The sequence below is a fragment of the Phaethon aethereus genome (assembly GCF_964289735.1).
Source record: "Phaethon aethereus genome assembly, chromosome: 2".
Lineage (NCBI taxonomy): Eukaryota > Metazoa > Chordata > Aves > Phaethontiformes > Phaethontidae > Phaethon > Phaethon aethereus.
Genome location: NC_138582.1, coordinates 146,369,827 through 146,392,981, shown reverse-complemented (window position 1 = coordinate 146,392,981; position 23,155 = coordinate 146,369,827). Strand labels below are relative to the sequence as shown.

At 40.1% G+C, this 23,155-nt stretch overlaps 1 protein-coding gene across 2 annotated transcripts in view; it reads left to right on the top strand.

Annotated features, from left to right (window-relative positions):
- CDK14 (cyclin dependent kinase 14) overlaps nucleotides 1–23,155 on the top strand; it is a gene marked incomplete at both ends in the record, with an annotated part of 262,343 nt that overhangs the window by 76,715 nt on the left and 162,473 nt on the right. For both annotated transcript variants that reach the window (XM_082015334.1, XM_082015335.1), the window contains one exon: nucleotides 12,115–12,360. In XM_082015334.1, the coding sequence (XP_081871460.1) occupies nucleotides 12,115–12,360 (246 nt within the window). The remainder of the gene's footprint in view (nucleotides 1–12,114; nucleotides 12,361–23,155) is intronic.

The following is a 23,155-nucleotide window of genomic DNA, read 5'->3' as shown; positions in this document are numbered from 1 at the left end:
TGACATTGATCTCCTTTGGAAGGTGCATTTCTCAAGCTGTAGGGTTTTTGACCTCAGGAATGAAGCACCTAAGAACAGGAGAAATTTTTTCTTCATACTAGAATGAAACTTTGAAATGCCTTAGCAGAATGAAATAAAGAACTCTCATTACCTAGTTTTTCCTCTAGCTTTTGCTAAAGGTATTAAAAAAGGAACTTTGGATGAGAAGGAAGGAAAGAAAAGGAGAAAAAATGCAGAAAAGAGGGAAGGGAATTAAGTAAGTAGATTTTTGTGGGTTTTTTTAATGAAGGAGTTGGTCTGAATGAAGGAAGAAGAGCAAAACTAATTTACCATTCTAGTCTTGAATTATTTCTTGGGAAGCATTTTTTAAGCGTCTGCTGAAGATAATGTGAGATTCTCATTGATGTGTAAAGGACGGTATAGCATGCTGCTTTAGTGCAACGAAGGTTGTTGTACCTGACAGAAAATGGTTCTGAAACCTTTCCACCTGCAAATGCATATGTTTTGCCAAGATGACTGTGTAACCTGTCCCCTTCCTCTTGTATTTTTGTAAGAAATGTGCTCTTCATCATATATGTGAAGATTGGTTTTGAGTTCTTAAACTATCTTTGTCTGACTTTCCAGTCTGAAACAAACTATCTGGTTCATTATAAATTAAGTTTTTATCTCATCATAGAATCATAGAATAGTTTGGGTTGGACGGGACCTTCAAAGGTCATCTATCCCAACCCCCTTGCAATGACCAGGGACATTTTCAATTAGATCAACTTGCTCAGAGCCATGTCCAACCTGGCCTGGAATGTTTCCAGGGATGGGACATCTCTCTGGGCAATCTGAGCCAGGGTTTCACCACCCTTATTGTGAAAAATGTCTTCCTTAGATCTAGTCTAAATCTACCCTCTTTTAGTTTAAAACCATTACCCCTTGTCCTATTGCAACAGGCCCTGCTAGAAAGTCTGTCCCCATCTTTCTTATAGTCCCCCTTTAAGTACTGGAAGGCTGCAATAAGGTGTCCCCGGAGCCTTCTCTTCTCTTCTCCAGGCTGAACAACCCCAACTCTCTCAGCCTGTCCTCACAGGAGAGGTGTTCCATCCCTCTGATCATTTTTGTGGCCTCCTCTGGACCCACCCTAACAAGTCCATGTCTTTCCCATGCTGAGGGCTCCACAGCTGGATGCAGGACCAGGTGGGGTCTCCCCAGAGCAGAGGGGCAGAATCACCTTCCTCGACCTGCTGGCCACGCTGCTTTGCATGCAGCCCAGGATGTGGTTGGCCTTCAGGACTACGAGCGCACATTGCTGGCTCGTGTCCAGGTTTTCATCCACCAGTCCCCCCAAGTCCTTCTCGGCAGGGCTGCTCTCGGTCCCTTCATCCCCCAGCCTGTACTGATACTGGGGATTGCCCTGACCCAAGTGTAGGACCCTGTACTTGGCCTTGTTGAACCTCATGAGGTTTGCATGGGCCCTTTCCTCGAGCTTGTCCAGGTCCCTCTGGATGACATCCCATCCTTCAGGTGTGTCAGCTGCCCCACTCAGCTTGGTGTCACCTGCAAACGTGCTGAGGTTGTGCTCGATTCCGCTATGTCATTGATGAAGATATTAAACAGTACTGATCCCAGTACAGGCCCCTGAGGGACAATATCATCATATCTCGTTGCTTTCATCTGACTTCAGGCTCATCAGATAAAAGAATTTAGTTGACTTCTTAGTTGAGTAGTTGGGCTTAAGCCTTACAGTATCAGTTGCATGACTAGATCTGACCAATAGAAATATTTTTGTGGCAGTCCCTGCTTGTAGGAGAGCCATTCTTGCGTTCATTTTGCATCAGAAGTACTTGATGATACCTGTGAAAGAATCAAAAGACTTGTTAAGGGTAGGCAAAGGAGCCTAAAGGAACTAGGTAGAACCTATTTTCAAGGCATGGAGTTGTTTACCATTTATTTTCTTAAAAACCTTACTGACAGCCTCAGAATTTAGCAAGAATAGGCATTTTGCTGTCAAGTCTCTCAAGATTTCTCACACTTGAACATGGCAGTGGGAAAACTTACTGCATTTGTGGATACGCCTTTGATAACTTCATGATCGGGGTGAGCGTTGGAGGATAGAATAAAATTACAAATCTGTAAATGCAGAAAGACGATATAATGTTCATACGAAGCTGCTAATAGTGCACTTACGGAAAGAAAACTTATGAACTTGCACTGGCACATGTAGCCATCTGTTGGAGCAGGAGGCTGGTATGGGAAAGGGATTGAAAATATTTTTTTAATCTTTATTTTTAAATGCTGTTCATATGGTTACAGAGGAGGATAGGCAACAGATACAAACGGGTAACTAAGTAAAAGAGTGTAGAAACCACCTGTCACAATTTCATGGGAGAGTGTTTATGTTCAGGCACTTTCTCCACCGCTCTGCTGGTTACCAAGGAGTCGCTGGCTCGTGCCCCGTGCTGGAAGCTGCCTCTCCCACGCCAACACCTCTGCTGATCTGCTCCTCTGTCCCCCTGTTTGGCTTAGTGGAGGAATGACCCTCCTGCTTTTGGATGCAGCAGGTCTTGAACCAGGTTAATGGAAGCAGCAGCCCGGTTTGAATTGCAGGAGTAGCTTGAATGCCGTATCGCATGCCACTTGCTTTGAGGCAAACCTGAGCAACATGCAAGTAAAAGGAAGAATTTATTTGCCAGGCTTTATTAGTAACACAGTTACTGTATTTTGGGGCATAAGTACAGAAATAGGGAAAAATGCCCCTTTAGATCAGTTGAGATCTGTTGAGTTTCTGTCTCTTTTCATGTACGTTACAGGCTGTCAGGACTCCTGCATGACCTTTAGCTGAGACCCTGTCACCCTTAGGTGACTGCTCTTGATGACAGTCATCACAGGACAGGGTTTTGCTTTGAGGAGGTAGGTAGGCTTTTATAGACCTAAAATCTAATCCGTGTTCTCTTCAAAATCAGAAAGATTTTTTTTTCCTGCGAGGAGAGGAGCATCAACTTTAATGAACTGAAAACTCATGTTTCTGAAGTTAGGCTGTGCTATGAACAGAAAAAGTACTAATTTTAGAAATGCTCAGCTCCACCTTGCCATATCTGAGGGACGTACAATCATGTGCAGTAATTTCTGACTCCAGGATTGTGCTTGATTCAGTAATTTTGCTAATATTTAGATATTAATTTAGCAGAATAAATATGTGCTATATTGCAGGTCTGGTGGAGGGGGTGGTGGTGAGAGGAAAGAGTTGTGTAAGCACTGCCTATAATAACTTAGAGTATAAAACTTTATTTTTCTTTGATTCAGGTGTTTTAACTTCTTCTCAGATTTGTATGATCTTGGGATTCCTACTCTAGGTCTGACCAGTTGGCCTTTCTGTGAGAGTGACTTGTTTCTCCCTTGGCAGTTCAGCACAGACATTTAATCTGCTCATTGAATTCAGTGTTTCAGACAAACACAGAGAATTAATGTCAGAGCTTCCAGTTAAAAAATTCTTCCATCTGGCACTTTGGTGACCTTTTTATATTTGCCTTCTTCCATATGACAGAGACAGTTGGTTTAACATCAGCTTTGACTTCAGAAATAAAATGGCCATTTTTGGAGCGTGCCTTTGAGATGGGCTGTGGGACATGTATGAGTGAGTTTGTGCTAGGTACAGCAAGGAGCACACCATATCTGCGGATACCATTTTCAGTCTCCTGCTCTGTTTTCAGTTGAATTTGCTGGTTTGTAGCTAGCACTGCCAGCAATCCCTGCATCCAAATAAAGCCAAACAAATAATACCCAAGAATATGAATTACAGTTCTGGGACACAGTTGAGCCTGTTACCCCTGGAGGTTACCAGAGAGAAACGATAGGCCATCAGGGCAGGAAAAGAAATGCCTGTTTTATAATCATTATTTCCTCACATCTTCCTTCCTTCCTTGTGTGGCTGTTATTCTATTTCTTGTCCTTTGTTGTTTTCCCCCCCCTTTGTTTTTCAGTCGTACTCAGGTTCTCTCACTGCTCTTTTTAGCTGTGCCCATCAAATGTTCAAAGCAAAGACCTGGTGCCAGTGATTACAGGGAAGGGTGAGTGTTGAAGGACCTTCTTCAAATTTGGGCCTGATTGCACTGGTAGTTCAGTATGAACTCGCTGGTGATGTCGTGCGGCGTTCCGTGCTCTACTTCCCCTTTCACAATTGTAGTTGCTCCCTTCTCTCATCACTTGTTCTTCCTTGATCTTTTACCGCATTGCAGCTTTCTCACCAACTGAACTCTCTTCTTGACCTCTTGTTGTTTCTGCTTGTGAGTGCAGCAGTCTTTTGCTGACCCTCTCTTCTCAGGGGAGATGGGGATAGTGCTACCAGCTGGGCCGAGAAGCAGCGGATGAGACCTGTGGTTATAACAAGAAAAAGCCACCCTACTGCTTTGTTCTCTGAAGAGAATGTTCTCCAGATAGCTGCATTTTTATTTTGAACAAAGCTGCTCATAATACTCCAGAACATTCCAAAATTGTGTTTTATAAGTAGCAGATGTCAAATTCCAGTGCTGCCAGGATCCGCAGATGACTTGTGTAGTTCTCAATTGCCATGGTACCAAGGCATGGTTGAAAATAACATGCTTATAAAAGATAATGAAAACTCATATCCAGATAGGATTTTTTTTCAGTGAAAATTAATGCTGGCCTTATGCTCTCAGGAATTCAGCTGTTAGGTTAGTAGTCACTTGGCTATTTATGATTTTTTCTTTATACATCTGTCAGCTGAATGCAAGTGCTAAATTGTATTCTCTGTAATAATGAGATTGTTGTGCTACTGTCCAGAGGGCTTTGGCTCTACAAATGATAATCTGTATCTTCATAACATTTCACTTAAAAAAGCCCAAGTGCTTTACAAAATTAATTAGTGCTCCCAGTTTCTGCCTGTGATAGGGGCAGGATCGTTATTACAAACAGAGGAATGGAGTTGTGGAGAGGTTAAGTGACTTCCTTGTCTCAAGTCACTCGGTAATTTATTTATCTTTGCTCAGTGGGTGGTAGATCTTAGGTTTCCCTGTACTGGGTCCTTTCATACTACTTCTCTTGGAATGGTACAAATAGAGGGAATTAAAATGTTTTCTTCTGATTGTTCAGTAGGAATTTTGGATGTTCACTCTGGTATTTTTTTACATATATATATATATATATATATATATATATATATATATATCACTGACCACTTTTTCCCAGAGTGTACACAGTGGCAATGACCAATAGAGAATAGTAGATGGATGGCAATTTTTTAATATTTTATTTAAGCCCATAGGTACTGGATGACCAAAGTAAACATTTGTAGGGTGTCAAGTGTAGGAATTAAAAAAACAGATATAATGCATCTTCCTAAAAGACATGATGAGCTTCAGAGTAGTATGTCTTTACACTATACAGACATTTTTAGTTTTTTTTCTTCTGTGTGGTAGGATGTCTGGTCTGTCATACCAAAGTTGATTGTTCTTTGTTATTGAGGATATCTTTATTCATATGAATAAATTCCACTGATATGGGACAACCTATCTTTTACTATGTACCCTAGCAGGTGATTAATTCAGGGACCATTCATGACTGGTTTTAAAATTCATGAACCATAAGGACTACGTATTACTTACATGTTTTAACTGATCACTCTCATTCTTTAAATGCTATATTACTTAAAACAGTAATAATCCAGCAACCCTTAATTGTAAGAATCCAGTTTTTTTGGGACCTCTTAATTTTGCTGACAGCAATGAAGTGAAAAAAATCTTGCATTGAAACTGTATCACAGTAACTGAATCGACTAAACCACTTCTTTTTTTACATTAATCCTAAATGCAATTAAGGAGTATTGCTTGAAATTATGTTAGTTGATTCAAAGAGACATCTTTATTTAGAAGTGATTCCATGAATAGTTATGCTGGTTTTTATTTATTTAATGGGGCTTATTGTGGACTTTATGCATGGAGCAAAAATACACTTCTTGTGATTTAAGTCTCTTAACTTCAGCAGTAGTCTTTATGCGAAAAATGTGGCTACTTGCAGACATTATGTCTTGAGAGATGATAAATACTGTGATGTTAGGGCGGGGGCTGTAGGAAACTGTACCCCACTGGTCCTTAGTGATGTAATGATGACTAAGCTTGTTTATCCTAGAGGAGCCTTGGGATCTTCTCAAACTGATTGTGAGACTGAGTAGGATGAGAGGGGAAAAAAGACTGTCCGAGCCATTTTGTTGTCTGTCGTGCATTGTCTTCTGATTCTGATCAGCAACTAAGAAAGTTGCAAAGTATAAACTATGTTATGCTTTTTTGTGGTTCTAAGATTAGGAATTTTGAAGTGCCCTTTCTTTAATGTTCTGGGTGTGTGTGGGAATGGCTCTTTTTACTTTAAATAAATGAAAACATACAGAGAGACACTAAAATAACTTTTAATACCAAACTGCAGTAACTTTTTGGGGGCTGCTTGTTATTTTGCTTTATGTTGCCAGAATCTGTGATAGCTCAAGTAATACCGGAATTGACATGAATATTCTGATTTTCTACATAATCTTCCCCTTGCTACTTCTTCCAAAAGTACAGAAGAGCTCGTGGGGCAACTACAAAGTGGCTCTTTATGCTGTAGGCTTTAAGTGGCAAAATGACGTCTGTCTCATTGTCTCTCTTTTTCTCTTACCTTTTTAGTTGAGATTGAGTAAATAATTGTGGATAAATTTAAAAAGAGTGTTTATTTCAGTCACTAGGGTGTGGAGAATGTATGAGATACTGGTGGTTGTTCTGGTGAACTACTTAGATGTATTGGTGTACTGTTTGGCAGCAGAGTGTGAAACAACTTGGAGAAATACAATTCTGTATTTAACATTAATGATCCTTATGTGAAAAATGTAACAGGCAGGATGTTCACAGAGAGGTGCTTCTGTTGGGCCACACCTGGGCTGACAGGCATCTTTTCTCCAAGGCTGGGGTCAGGGACTCTGAACTACTAATACTGTTACCTCACTGGGTAGGAACAGTCATTGCTATTTTCAGATTAAATCCTTTCCCACAAAGACACCAAGTCCCTGGACAGTTTCCAAGTGCTGCTTTGGAAGTGCTTTTCCAAAAAGTAACTTCAAACACAAAAAATGAGTTTCTGAACGACCATTTTGTTCTCTGTGGAGAAGAGCAAGACTCCTTTCAAAGGGAGATTGGGTGTTGGAGTCTGGCTTAGGTTTTCCAGGGCTTTCACCTTGGAACCGAAGCAGAGACTTGGGGGATGAATGTCCTGCATGTAGAGTTCTCTGGTGTGAATGTCATACCTACCATTGCCATTGTTTTGTTTTACCTTTTTCCATGTAGGAAATTATATATATTTTTTATCATCTGCCCCTTGTCCCTGCCCCTCTGCCACCGTTTTTGCCAACATCTATTTTTTAGCATCCTTCTCCGAGGTACCACTGTTGGGATTCCTGCCAGGTGGGAGCTTAGGGGGCAGAAAGCGGCTGTACCCTCTCTTACGTTTCATGTCTGGGGCCACCTAACATGCCCAAAGGCAGAGGTGGTGAATCAGCCAGTGACTTCCTTGAGCCTTTACTATCTGATTTAAGGCTTGGAAGGACGGTAATGTCTGCTCAAACAATCCTTATGTGACAGAGTTTTTCGGCATGTTGCCTGTACCACTTGTAATAATCTATAGTTGTTAAATATATTAAGTTGATTGGTCTATTTTTAAATCCTGTTCCCTGTAAAGAAGAGAGAAAGCATAAACAAAGATCCCATTCCTGTGCTCCCCATAGTTATGAGATCTGCTGGCAGAAATACCTCTTCTCAAAGTGATAATTATGATTTCTTTGCACCACTTTTAAAAGCCAGATAGTTTCTGAAACGGGTTATACTTCTGAAAGTTATGCTTTGAATGTAGTTTGTGGTGGGAGAAGTACCACATCACAGCAGTAACTCCTGAAGGGGAAAGAGTCACGTGAAGTGTTGACATACCTGCATGTTTATTTGTATGATGACTTTTGTGAAAGAGACAGTAATTAAAACTGCTTAATGGCTTATGCTGTTTGCTAGACAGAAGTTTCTTTAAGTGGATATCACATTCATACTGAAAAGTTCTTGCCTCCTCTTTCTCTTGATTGCATTTTATAAAGCATAAGTGTCATCTTGTGTATGACAAACCAAGATATCACCTTTATTGTCTCTACATATATTTGAGGTAAGTAATTGTAATCGTTAAGGTGCCATTGATAACACCTTCATGTAGCACCAGTTTTAGACTGTGGTGGCATTTACAGCATCTCAGTGAGTGTCTGGGCTCCCCTGTTTTAAGTACAGCATTACATAGATTTATAGAGCAAAGGCAAGAAGGGGTGATGAATCATATAGATTGACTTCCTGTATGTCATGAGCTCTTACGCTTGTTTAACTTTGTTTTTTAGTCTAGTAACTAGAATATAAAACATATAAAAATAAACTAGCTAAAGCAGATATTCAACAAAATCATCCAGTTTTGAGGCTGCACTGGCAAGAGATAGTTTCCACTGCTTGCTGGATTGTCATCTTCATTGGAGTGCACGAGGGTTGTTCTGCATGCAGGATTAGTAAAAGAACAGCCCCCACTCTGAAGAACCTATGGCTTATGTAGGTAAAAGACATGAAATGGGGTAAAAAGAAAGGTCCTGTCTTACAGATGGCAAAATGGACTCAGAGGGAAATTCTGACTAGCCCAAAAGGTCACACGGGACCATCTAAAAGAGGCTGAAAATGAACCTGTGTCCTTTGTGACAAATACTATGGTTTAACTGGAGAATGGTCCTTACTCTCTTACACAAAAGGCAAGCTGGAAATAAGAGGGTGGGTTAGGCTTCTCCTGACTACCAGCAAGGAACTACTGGGTGGTAGACAGTGGTTTACAGGTCTAAGAGCTTCTGATGCTAACTATTTGTATTTGTCATTTGAGAGGCTGAAATTTATAAGAATCACATTTGTTATGCAGTACAAGGGAGAAATGATGCTTAAAAGGCTGAATTAGTGCAATAGAAAAATTCAAACCTGTACTGTTCCTAAAAGCGTTCTGGTCATGGTGGTGAAATCTGAGGTAATTTGTATGTGCAGGAATATCTCCAAAATGTGTTACGCATCAGTCTTGCTCAGTACACTGTTGCTTTTTTGCATGATAGGACACTATAGAATAAGTTCTACTGGAGCACAGGAGCAGCAGGTCAGCGCACCTGCTGCCCAGGGGCAAAAGCAAGGCTGTTTAGCTCTTGCTTATGGAGGGAAACCTGAAATTACCAATGAGTTTACTGCAACCTTAACCTGTGTAATTTTTAAGTTATAGCCAGGACTCAGTACTGGTGTTTTAGACCTGCTTCTTTCAGATTTCACAGAGCAGAGTTTCAGTGCGAAGCTGGACTTGGCCTATCAATGACAGAATGTAAAACAACCATTTAAATATTGTTTCTCTTCAGCATTTTATAAGCAGGGTAGACGGATTGGAAATGTGTACCCTTCAACAACAGCATCAGCTCAGCTCTATTGGCTTCACAGTGCACTGTGGTCAGCGGTCATTTGGAGAGAATGTTTTATTTCTGCTTGGGAACTATTGATATAGGTGAGAGACATGATGAATGAAGCACCTGGCCAGCACTGGAGGGAGAAGTGCTGCAGTTGCTGAGCAGGCAGAGGAGCACGGGGAGCAGCCCCTGCTTTTGCACGTCTCTCTGGTCTTCAGTCTTGGTGGAACACTGGTGATGCCGGTGTTCAGTCTGTGCATCCACTGAGGTGTTTGACTTCTGAGTGGGGGGCTGGTTGTGTGTCTTGGTTTTAGTCACTTACAAGTTTGAAGTTGGCTATTAGAAGATGACTGGGGGAATTTTTATCTTACTCCAGACTTGGTCAAGTGACCTGAAGATGAAAGTATCTCCTTTCAATATCTAATTCCAAACTATTACTGTTTCCAGTAGAGATGATCAATAGTAACAGATGTTTTGCCTTTTTTTTTTTTTTTAATACAGTGCTTTCTTAGCCCACTTTAGAGCTAGACATGGAGATTTTCCAGTGGAAAAAGAAACTAGAAACAGCATTCATGTCAGTATTATCTGTAGTATGTTTATAGCTGTGGATTACAAACATTTTAACCAGCTACAGGTGGCCTTTGGTAATTTGAAAGGAAGACAAGTACAGCTTTTTAACCCTTCCTCCCTGTCTCCTGCCTCTGTTTTCTAGATCATAGGATTTCATAGGCTGAGATATACTTACTGATTTATTTGCATCCATGACGATTAAGCAAAATGAAAGCACTGCTATTATAATAGTAATTTCAGTTTGCATTATGTTAAAACATCTTTGTTGGTAGCAAGCATTGCAAGAACACAGATCTGGAGAGGATAGTGGGAAGTATGTGGGTGCATGTCTATGCATATAAGTTGTTTTAGGGAAAAGAAGCCAATTAATTTTACAAGAAGGCTAATTAAAAATTCTTTGTGCAGAGGCTCTTTATCTTTTCTCGCTGAAGTAATGTATCTTTTCTCTCTGAAGAAGAGAATTACATAATTGCCTTAATTTTGGCCTTAGAGGGAATTATCATTTAGAATGAAGGGGGGCTGTTCCTTTCCTCAGTTAAAACTTGGTTAAGTTTTATTCTAGGGAAAACACTTCAGTGAGAAGAAATATGAACCCTCATAAAGCCTGGTTTGTAATGCTAGTAATGTCCTTCATTAGAGTTGACCTGGTGTTTGATCGTTTGGCCAGATGGCACTGTGCAGGAAGTGTACGTTAAATTTTTAATGTACAAAAGGAATCTTTGATCTACTGTTACAGTGGGTCATCAAAACCACAAGACATCAAAAACACAAGGTATAGCCAGACACCCAGTATTTCTGTAAACAGTTGAAATAAGTTGGACTTCAAGGCACAGAATTCCTCAGGGGAAATGGCCAAGAATAATATATTGGAGAAGTTTGTATTGGAGATACTCCGGGTTATGGTGGAAGAGTCCTGACTAAATGGTAATGGTAAATATTTCTTTTTATTCTTTTCATGTTTATGACAGCAGGTTTTCAATAATGCTCAGATTGTAGGTGCTTGAATGGAGTATTATGCTTCTTTAATTGTATATATGTGAACAGTGCGATTGACATTGTCTGTCCTTAAATACTTGCCAATATGTTGGAAAAAGTACATTGTAGATTCTTTTGATTTGCCTTATGATTTAAGGAGCCTCTTGGGCCTGCTTGCATCACACTTCATAACTTTTTCCTGTAGCCTGAGAGTTAAAATAATTTCTTTTCTTCCCAAGTAAAAGTTGTCTTTCATGGGTGACAGCAGAAGCTGAGACCTCAGATATAACCCCCCAACCTGTGATTTAAAAAAAAGTCTTATGAGTTAGAATGTATTAAAATTGAAAACATAAACGTACATGACTGGAGTTTCTAAACTCACCGTTCTGCTCATTTAGTTTGTTTGAACTAGCAGTAGGTATTTTGGTAGCTCAAGCAGCAAGTTGCAGTCTTCAGGGCTTGGCGGAGTCATACTTCACGGTAACAAAGAATTGAACTTCTGCGCTTTAGTGTGCCATTAAGCTGCAGTCTCACGTTTCAGTGAGAAATTGATTTACTGATTTGATTTTCTGAGACATATGGTGATAATAATAATAACAACACTGTATAAGCATTATTTAAAAATACAATAATAGACTGGTATTGGATCTTTGGCAGGCCAGCACCAAAGTGCACACACAAACTACCATCATTTTTTAAGTTTAGTCTCATCCAATTTTAAACAAATGGAAATCAATACTGCTTGCAGAGATCAGTGGCTAGATTGGAGAAAGAAGTGAAGTGGCATTGTTGCTAAGAATATGTTACACAAGAAAACGCAAATATATGAATTTTACCTACATTCCTCTTTTGTCTTTCTTTTTCAGAATCTTTCAGTACTGTGTACAAAGATACGCTTTTTATTGTTATGACTATGGGGTGTGTCCCCTGTGTAAAATGCATCCCTCTGTAAAACGCATGTGTTGTTTGCTATTTTAATGTAGAAATAGAAAATAAATGCTTATGAAATCCACTGCCTTTTTTGACGCTGGCTGATGCATGGATTAACACGGACTTTAACCCTGTCATAGTCAATGAATGCTGTTTTTTCCTTTCAGATATGTGTCACAAAGATGTCTACACGGAACTGCCAGGGAATGGATTCAGTGATCAAACCTCTGGATACAATTCCTGAGGATAAGAAAGTCCGGGTTCAGAGGACGCAGAGCAGTTTTGATCCATTTGAGAAACCAACTAATCAAGTGAAGAGGGTTCATTCGGAGAACAACGCTTGCATTAACTTCAAAACTTCAACTGCAGGGAAGGAATCACCTAAAGTCCGGCGACATTCCAGCCCCAGCTCTGTAAGTGCACAGTCCCACCTGCGCGCAGACCAAGTGGTGGAATTAATAAGACCAGATAAATATTTTCTTGCTTAAGAAGGAATCGATTACTTGGAAACAGAACAAAAAGGTCATGGCTGCTATTAAAGATGTTTCTCATATATATATATTTGTAGTGTTATATATAAAATCAAATAAGAAAATAGAATGTGAAAAAGAATATATTATGAAATTCCTCTCAGATATTAGCTAGGATGTCTTAAGGGATTTCTAAGCATTTTCCTCTCTTGATCCTGGTATGGTATTACAGCTGCTGTAACATTTATGTTGCACATTTTGGAGATGGTTGCTTATTTATGAAGAGGAATTCTTTCCCATTAAGTTTTAAGAAACCACATGAATTGCCTTTTTGATTTCTAGATTTAGGTTTTAGAGAAACAGATCAGATTTGACAGATTTTGTTTACATTTTAAAATTCTATTTTTAAAATGAAGTAGTAAAAATAACATTTAATTTCCATGTCAGAAACTCTGTGTGTGTGTGAGAGAGAGAGGAGAGAGAGAAACAACTGAGAAGGATTTGGCAACACATTGTCATTGTTGTTTTATTCTCAAGTGTTTTGAAAGAAACTAGATAAATAAAATGTCACATCTTTCATGAATAATGCCCAGAACAGATTTCCCCCAAAAGACCGTCAAAATTATTGAAAAACTATTTCTGTTATGCTTTGGCGAGAAAAATCCATAATAATGTGACCTTCGAGTTGAAGACTACAGATCTAAGCAGAATGGAACACTTCAAATCTTAGTTGACGTGAAATAATTTAAAAGGTTGATTGCCTTTTCTTTTTCTTTTCTTTCTTTTCTCTATCTTCTGGACATCTTCTGTCCTCCGTACAGAAGTTTGACTGAATCCTGTCGGACTTCTAAGAAGAAATGATAGAGATTCATTTTCTGCAGATGAACTTTGTTTAACCCATGTGAATTTAACAGATAAGATGTCATGCCTCCAGGGGACTGTGCTTTTTAGAAAAGGTTACATTTTAAAATGTAACCATCTGTAGCAAAACCAAATTTGCTTTTTCATCATAGCCTGGCATTAGCTAGCTGCTGCCAAAGATGTCTCGGGCGTGTTCCAGATGAGTCTGTAACAAGGAGTTCTTACCAAACTTACCAAACTTTTACAGTCATTAAGGATGGATGGAGCGGTTTGCACTGTGTTTATTTGTGCATGATGCCTGATTATCGTTTGGCACCACATCTGTCAATTCAAATGACTTCTTTTGAAAGTCTTCCCTTAAGTTTTTTGCATTATTAACTCACTCTCCATCTCTGCTGTTCTTATCTTGTTCCTCCTAGAAACTATTCCTAATTTCTGTTAAAGCTTTATGTACTTCTTTTCTATTAAAACAGAAGGTTTTTATTTGCTTTGCTTTCTGAATTTTGAAGCAGACTTTTTTTGAAACCATGTTATTGGCATCTTGTTCTTTTCCAGAAGCCTGGTATTCTACTCTATCCATGCAGTCTCCTATGAGCCCAGGATTTTCTCCTGTAAATGATGTTAATGCTTCCTCTGCCAGTATGCTGCTGGTTAGATCCTTAGCTATACATACATTTTGCTAATGTTCTTCTATGCTGACTCACACAGACTTGCTGGGGACATCTCATGAGTTAAAGTAGCTACATAGGGATTTCCTGAAATACAATTCTGATTTCTTAACTTCCCATAATTCTCTCTGATTTTTGTAGCTCTGTTCAGTGAACTCACTTCTTCCTTCTGCTTGGAGGCATTGTTAGCCATTTTTTGACTCTTCCTTGTAAAGAGTGCTCTGAAGAGCACCTGGCAAGGAATAACTTGTGGGATAATGTCACCGTTCGTGTCAATGGAGAAGGAAGAGCAGAACTTCACAGCAAAAGGTGGTGTTAGCCCTCTGATGATCGCAGGTCACAGCTGGGCCTGCCCGGCAGACCTAAATTCAGATGCCCAAGGCAGAGATACAATCAAGCCATTCCCTTCCCCCAGAGCCGTTATACATTGCCTCAGGCAGGAGATGTTCTGATGCACATTTCATTGAGCATATGTCTGTGTGGTTAGTTGCAGGAATTTGTCATTCTCTGGTTTTGGATTACACTTCAATTGATGAAGGGTTTTGAGTTTCTTTTTTTTCTAGTCCTAATGTTGTGTAGCAGATGCCCTTGCTGCTTCCTCTTCTGATCATTACTTCTTTTTCTTCCATGTCAGAGGACTGCTACATATTCTCCCATATTGGGCTATAACTTGATTCTGTGGAAGTTCTTCTGCTGTATACATTATACCAGTCTGAACGGACGTTTCAGTTTTTGTAAATGTTCTTGAGCATGCTGTGCACTCTGGGTTGTACTGGCTACAGCTACAGCTGTGTGGTTGTGTTTCAGTTTTGGCTCTGCTTTCTTCTTTTAAAAGATACTCTGATAGATCGATGCTACCTTCAGTTTGCACTTTCTACACTTCATTACTAGAAGAACTGAACTAAAAATAGTCTACTGTTTAGTCTCTTCCCTTTCATCATTTAAAGTCCTCTGTAGCCATCAGGTGGGGAAGTGATGTCTTTCAAAAGGTACATGGCTGAGGCTTGCAGTCTTCATATCACTGCTTCTACTCAGGTGAACGTCCTTTCTTTGTCTCACAAACAACATTTTTCAAGATGCGACCTAAAAGACCTTGTTTATAATGTCGTGGGGTGTTAGCTTCTGTTTTGATTCGTTTCAGAAGCTTTATCAGCTCTCTGGCAGGTATCAGCTTCAGTGTTTGGTGAAGATCACCATATAATACTCCGCAGGTGGCATGTTACCCATTTTGTGTTTTCTGCGCCTTTGAAACGCTCTGCACTTTGTAATGAGAAAGACGTAACACGCACAGGTTTGTGGAAGCTGGAACTCCATGTCCCTGCCCACAGATTGTCACTTGGAAAATAAATCATTTGCGCTTGAACGTGAAGTAATTTTCTGCAGTTAATGTCACACCTTATTGCAACCCAGTAGAAATCCTGTGTTGTTAATTAGTGCAGTAGCATACAGATAGAAGGTAGCATGTTATTTTTTTGTTCTTACAAGACAGACAATTTTTACACTTAGAGTCTTTCCACCTAACATTTACATACTCATTATGTAAAACAGTCACGTTGCATGGCATTTTCTTCCCCCCTTCTTTTAAACATAAGAAAACATCTATGAGTGTGATTTCTGAACTGTTTAAGCTGATTGAAATTGGATGTTACTATGGAATGAAATTTCCAGCAGAAGAAGACCTTTTATCACATCAGAATAATGGGTACTATTCACCTTGGAGGTAGTGAAGCAGGTGTTTGCCTACCTGTGCATCACCTGTCCACCACCGTTAGAAGAAGGGTATTTGTCCAGACAGGCCTTTGCTCTGATCCAGTGCAACACAATATATATGTACATAATGTATATACATATACATAATGTTTGTGTATAATTGTATTGGGTTTGCATGGCAAAATTTTGGTAATGAGGGGGCTGGAGGGGTGGCTTCTGTGAGAAGGTGCTAGAAGCTTCCCCTACGTCCAAGAGAGCCAGCCAGCTCCAAGACAGACCCACCGCTGGCCAAGGCCGAGCCCATCAGCAACAATGGTAGCGCCTCTGGGAGAACGTATTTAAGAAGGGGGACTGGGAAAGCTGTGCAACACCCTGGAGCCAGAGAGAGGAGTGAGAAGATGTGAGAGGAACAGCCCTGCAGCCCCCCAGGGGGCAGGAGGGGCTCCAGGCACCGGAGCAGAGGTTCCCCGGCAGCCCCTGGGGAAGCCCACAGTGAGGCCGGCTGTGCCCCTGCAGCCATGAAGCTCCACGGGGGAGCAGATCTCCACCCGCACCCGGGAAGGGCCCCACACCGGAGCAGGGGGATGCCTGAAGGAGGCCATGACCCTGTGGGCAGCCCATGCTGGAGCAGACTCCTGGCAGGGCCTGTGGCCCCGTGGAGAGAGGAGCCCCGGCTGGAGCAGGTTTGCTGGCAGGACTTGTGACCCCGTGGCAGGGACCCAGGCTGGAGCAACCTGTTTCTGAAGGACGGCACCCCATGGGGGGACCCAGGCTGGAGCAGTTTGTGAAGAACTGCAGCCCATGGGAAGGGCTCACGTTGGAGAAGTTCGTGGAGGACTGTCTCCCGTGGGAGGATCCTCATGCTGGAGCAGGGGAACGGTGTGAGTCCTCCCCGTGAGGAAGAAGGAGCGGCAGAGACAAGGTGTGATGAACTGACCGCAACCTCCATTCCCTGTCCCCCTGCACCACTCAGGGGGAGGAGATAGAGAATCTGGGAGTGAAGTTGAGCCTGGGAAGAAGGGAGGGGTGGGGGGAAGGTGTTTTAAGATTTGGGTTTTAATTTTCATTATCCGACTCTGATTTGATTGGTAATAAATTAAATTAATTTTCCCCAAGTTGAGTCTGTTTTGCCCGTGAGGGTAACTGGTGAGTGATATCTCCCTGCCCTTATCTTGACCCACGATCCTTTTGTTGTCTTTTCTCTCCGCTGGCCAGCTGAGGAGGGCAGTGACAGAGCGGCGTGGGTGGGCACCTGCTGTCCAGCCAGGCTCAACCCACCACAATAACGTATATGTACATAGGTGTGTACATACCTATTATCTATCTATCTAAAAATCTTTTGCTGAGTCTTTTGCTTACCAAGGGAAAAAACTTGCTTTTCTCCCTAACTGAAGAAGGAGTAAAACTACGGGACAAAATAAAAAAAAGCACAACTCAAAACCAAACACATGCCACTCTTCCCAACATAACACTAGCTTTGGAAGATGATTTGACTAATTCTCTGAAAGTTGTATTTGAGATCCATGCTCTTCAGGCATGTGGCCTTATTTTTTTTTTTTTCCAGTGGAAGTTGAAGTTTTATTGTATTGATTGTACATGCTTTATACACTAAAACAGTACTTTTGCACAGTATGTAAACGGAGTATTGCAAGTTTTATAAGCTAGCCATCTGGTCAAGTTTCAGTTACATGGTGATATACATCAGTTTGTTCCCTTCATTGGCTTAAGATCCATGGCAATGAATTCAAATGTCGTGCTAAAGTATGTGTACTGACTTTCAGTTACTTTTTAAAAAGGAAATGCAGTAAAACACTAATCTTCCATCAGCTCACATAAATGTAAAAAAAATCGTTCAGATAAAAATAATTGGATAAGCAATGCTTTACTGCATTGACTCTGCACTCTTTTTGGGAGAGCAGCCTCTCTTCTGTTTCTGTACCTTCTGTTAATTTTGAGTCCTGTTACGTGCAACTTTCCTCCAAAAAAGTGCAAGGAAAAAGCATGAACTGATCCTATTAACATGTTGTAAATCAGTTGTATAAGAAATCTACCTTTAAAGCAGACACTAAAGTCAGAATTTTGAAAGTTAGGCATCCTTTCTGTCTGCCTAAATGCTTTGTATGCCATTCTTGCCTGTGTTCATCTTCAGGTGCCTGCAACCTTCTCCAGTTTTTGGAACCTGTTAATTATTAGGGTAACTGCATCCTTCCTGGTTGATACTTTTTATTGAGGTAAGATAATTTCAAAGTTGAGTGTAGAGAGCAGATTCTTCTTTTCTGGCACAAGGGAAGCTTTAAGAATTGTTAATCTGGGGGATACTCTTTAGATGATGAGGCAGATAAAATGTGGCAATTCATCCAACTCCTGTGCTTTAGTAGCCTGGAGAACAAGTAAACAGTGTTAAAAACTGCATCCAGCCCTTTCACATAGAGCTCTATGGTCACTCTTGCTCAGGTTGCTTTTAATTTATGGCTGAGTGTTAAAGGGTTAGAAAGGTGCCAGCAGCAGGACAGGATCAGAGAGTGGTACACCTCAGATTAATGCTTGATTTGGATTCTTGAACGTCTTGGTATCCCTTGAACATTGCCCTAGAAAGCAGTCCAACTTGCAAGGTTTAAAAAAGAAAGAAAAAAGTGTGGTCAAATTGACCTATTATTGTACATAGGATAAAACCTTAAGAAAGGGAACTAATTACTGTGAAACTTGCATATGGTTTTGTAAAAGAAGCTTCACCCTTGTGTCAAAGAAGACAAAATACAGATTGGTTAAAAAAAAAAATCTTCAATTCTTGTGGTTTAATCTCAGGTGTCTTGGTCTACCTTTTACTTTCAAGTTTTTCTAGCAATGATTTTATTTCTTGGGAGGCATATAGCAAAACGGTCTTCAGTTTTGAGTTTCAATAATTTACAGTGGTAGTGTGAACATAGTATTTTTTCCTGATAGTTTTATATTGAAGTTTAATATCCTGCAGTTTTGGGGTTTTTTTTAAAAGGTCTATCTAAAACTTAGACTCAGGACCATGCTGGTTAAGTGTGACATTCGCAAGCTGTTTTGCAGTTATAAAAAACGCATGAGAACATAACTCAGAGAGCTTCTAGAAGAATAGTCAGGTGATTGTCAGTGTAATTTTCCATTAAAGATTTCTTTACTACATAGTTTTTGAAAATTTCTGAGAAAGAGAGGTATTCACGTGGAAAAGTAGTGCAAGGACTCATACTGCAAGATCTTGTATTAAACCTGTTATCCCTCCTACAGGCTGTATCAATGAAATAGTGATTTGGAGTGACCTGGTCAGAAGAGACAGCTTCCTCTCATTTCTTTTCTCTGTGTTATTTTTAATACTCTTACATCAGTTTGAAATACTAGCTTCTTCTATTTCTGTATTCAGCAATTTGGCATGCTCTTTCTATCCTTGTTACTATGATCTGTGTTTCCTTAACCAGAGGGAAAAAATAATCTCATCTTGGTTACTATAAGCCGTGCTGCTAAAGACGCTCACCCCGTGTGCTCAGGGGTGCTCTTGGACTAATCATGCACTGGGAAAAACTTAGGCTAATAATAAGAAAACTACCTTAATGGAAACTATTTTCCAGGAAAGTGAAGCATAAAGGCAAACAAGTAAAACCCCCAGTGGGTTGGGTTTCCTGAAGGGAAAGACATGCACTGTCCTGTGCTCCAGTTGCCAGCATCCTCTTGGGGATAGCATAATCCACCACAACCTGTGCTGACTTTCACAGTGACTTGAGACTATATTCAGTTCTTCGGAGGCACATAGACTTTTACTCCCTTCTGTCTTAGTAATCCATCTATCTTTCCCATTTGAGTTCTCTGGAAGATTTCTCCCTAGCATGAAAATGCACTTTTCAGTGACTTTCCAGTAGTGCCAGTTTCTCACTGATTGGTTGTTTACTGCCTGTTTAACATCTTGCCCATTAAGTAGTTCAACCTTGGTCATACATGCACTTGTGTTTTGTTTTTTTTTCTTAGCTTTAAAAATTTTATTTTTTGGTAGCAAATACAAAGCTCTAACACTGAGCAAGAGACTTCTTTATGTCTAATTAGTCCCACTGATGTTCAATATATACAAGTTTGTGTGGCCATAGGGAAGAGATCTCCCTTTGGCTTATATCCAACAAATCATGATAGAATTTTCATAGAAAAGATTTGAAGGCTTTAGTTAACTAAAAAAAATAATTACATATTGAGTAAATAACCAATTTTCAGACATGGCAAAGGTTGTCCTTTTATCACAGTCACGTTATGTCGGTGTTTTAAAGGAGGACTAAGAAGAAAGGAAAATTAACAGTGGTAGGAATATTGTAATGTTAGATCTTTAAAAAGTACTTTTGAACAAACATCAAAATAGGTGCGTTCAGCTAAAATTAGCTGAAATTCATCTAAAATTAGTCCTCATTTCTGTTTAGAAATCTTGTCTGGGTCACATTGGAGGATTACACCAGTTTTCTAAAATATATGGAAACTTGCCGTGACTGTTCCTTGTGAGATATGTAGTGGCTGATGTAAGCACTATACATCTGGCATGCTCTGGATATGTCATACTCGCTATGTGTGTTTCAGTCAACCACATCCTAGGCAGAATACGGGACTCTTGTGACTCAACAAACAGAATTCTCTGGGTATCTGTATTCCCATATATTTTACTGGAAGGAATAAAATCCTCAAAAGAAGAAATGATACTTCCAAGTGAATTCTCTGTATTTGTTTTTAATATTACCATTTGTTTAAAAAGAATTGGTGCTGTAATCATGCTGTGCAAAGCATATTTTTTTAACAAAAATGGTTGAAAAGGATCAACTAATATGGAGACATCTAGTGACAAAATTTATGGCCATGGAGCTGAAAAAATAGACATATGAAAGGGGAGTGCAATAATAAAGTAGGCCAAAATTGTTATAAATCAGTCACATGTAACTTCAAATTATTTTGATCCCTTCCAGAGCCCTTTACCTTTAAGCAAGAAAATTAAGTTTTGGGAAGTTTTGTGTTTTTGTATTATCTCAGTCAGTCTTGGCATGCTTTATAATCCAGAAATGAAAGGGAAGGTAGGAAGTATCTGAACTTCTTGCCTTTGTAAGCAATTTGTAACTGTAAGCTTGAATTAATGTGTGAGGCTTCATTTTTTTTGAAAAAAAGAGAAAACCTTGTGGAAACGGTTAATTTTTTCCTTCTTTTCTAAAGTAATTACATGTGCTGAGTGAGATCTGTCTTGGCGTTTCATTAAGAAACGTAATGCAAATTAGTTTGCAAAGTTTTCTGCTGCCTCAGAATTAATTTAATTTTTTTTTGGTAAAATTCTCTGAAGTGCTTTTCTACACCAGGTACCTTCAAAAATCGTAAGCCTTTTAAAATTACAAAGACAAGGAAAAATAATGTCCATTTTAACAAAGGGAGATCTAGTAGCATGGGGCACGGGCCCGCTAGTCCCTGTCTGGTGATCAGGAATAGAGCGCAGAGGTGCCGTAGGTAGCCTGGAAAGAGGAGGAGACCGGCCACCTTTTCTTACTGCATACGGGACGGACGGCGGCTGACGGGTTGGGTGTCTGGTTGCCTCTGGTCTGCTCTTCCCCAGCATGAGCAGGCACCAGCCGAGTGATCTGGGCTGCTCGGGGAGGGCGGCAGGTCGGCCTTGCTGCCGCAGAGCTGAGCCCCACCGCCCCGCGCGGGTGCCCCTGAGGACCAGACGGTCGAAAGCGGCATCTCTCTTGTGCGGTCGGGAGTGAGCTCTCCTCCCGGTCCCACCAATGCAAGCTTCTAGCATTTTGCTCTTTCTGGGGGAGGGTGCAGCAGCTTCCAGGAGTCAAAAAGGCATGACTTTAAATCTGTGCTTCTGGCAGCCAGGGTACGGGGAAATGAGCTTGAGGTTGTAGGACTAATTACTGTTGATGATTTACTGTGTGGTAATGGATTAAAGGCATCCTGTTTCCTATCAAGATCTTACGGCATTACAAGTTGTTGTGACCTTTATATTATCGTTTCCAGTGGTATAAAATAAAAGTAAATCTTAGCGTGAAAACAAAAATGGATGCGAAACACATGTCTAAACCCTGCCCTTTTTCTTCCTCGCTATGAGGAAACCAACAGTGAACTATTCACTGTTAACTAGGGCAGCATTTCCACTCCAAACAAAGTTACTCACTGTGTGTTCACTGTAGTCTGCAATTTGGGAAATACTTTGCTATCCCTCTTCATTATATGTGAGACACTTAAAATCTAAGCACATTTTTCCCATAGTTTTGTAATGTTGTATTAGTCCATAAATGAGAAGGCTACTTGAATAAATATTTTAGTCACCTCTATTAGTGACATCTGCAATAAAACCGTGATTAAAAAAAAACCTAAAAATCGTTTCTAACTTGGCAGAATGCCTTTGTAAGCACAGATTGGGAATCGAGACTATTACTGCCTTATCTATAATGAAGTGTTCCAAATAACGTAACAGGAAGAAGATCTGAGAGTTCTCATATGACTAATTTTCATCAGTCTATTAATATTTAGGAATTGGATAGCAAAATAATACGTTGTTCTGTGTATTGGAGGGAGATGAAAGGGCTCAATTTTGCAAACATACATGTGTATATCCTGATGCCATTCAATAGAAAGCTGGCATGTTAGTCCCAAAAAAGCTGTCTATATGCCAAAGTGACAGAATTTTGGCTTAGGACAATAGTTGAATAAAGAGAATTTTTGTATTTTCTGGCTAAATGTTAATTTGGTGTAGTGGACAGGTATGAGGTACCAAGTCATCTTACCTGGGATGCTCATGTCTGTCTAAATAGAAATAATTTTTAGGTTCAGTTGATTTAAAAATTTCAACCATGTTTTTAAAGGAATTTACACACAGATGTGGCCTGTACTGTAATGCTTGTTTCCTTTCAAAAAACTGAATCTTGAGTACTTTTTGTAAATCAGGCATAAGATCCTAAATGTGAGCGTACACTGCGTGCAGCTGTACATGGCTTAGTGTTTCCCAGTTGAATTCAACCCTAAACATGCTGGATTTGCTTGGCTGCTTTTCTTTGTGGTGTTTATAACCAGAGTATTTGAACAAATCAGTCCCTGTATGTGATTTGAGCATCAGTGCTGACCTTCCGAAGTTTCTGCTCTATATGGGTTTGGTTGGTTTAGGTACAGGACATCTGAGCATTGCAGTCTAAAATATATGCGGCTAATGCTGGGGGCAGCTGCGGATCAGTTTTTTGCAGTGTTCTTCTGGTCTCGAGGGGAAGATAAAAAGCTGTTTCCTTCCAAACAACTGGAAAATGGGGAATCTTAAGGGGATATACTTCAAAACACTCAAACATTTTCTGAGAACTTCATCACCTGTTATGTACAAAAAAGTTTATCTGCAAGTGCTTCAAATTAATTCTTTTTTCTAAAAGTTAGATATATTGCATCACTTGGAATGGCATTTGTTTCATAGAGTAAAAACGTGGAAACATTATTTTATGCAATACTATTCATTATAATACATCTCTCTG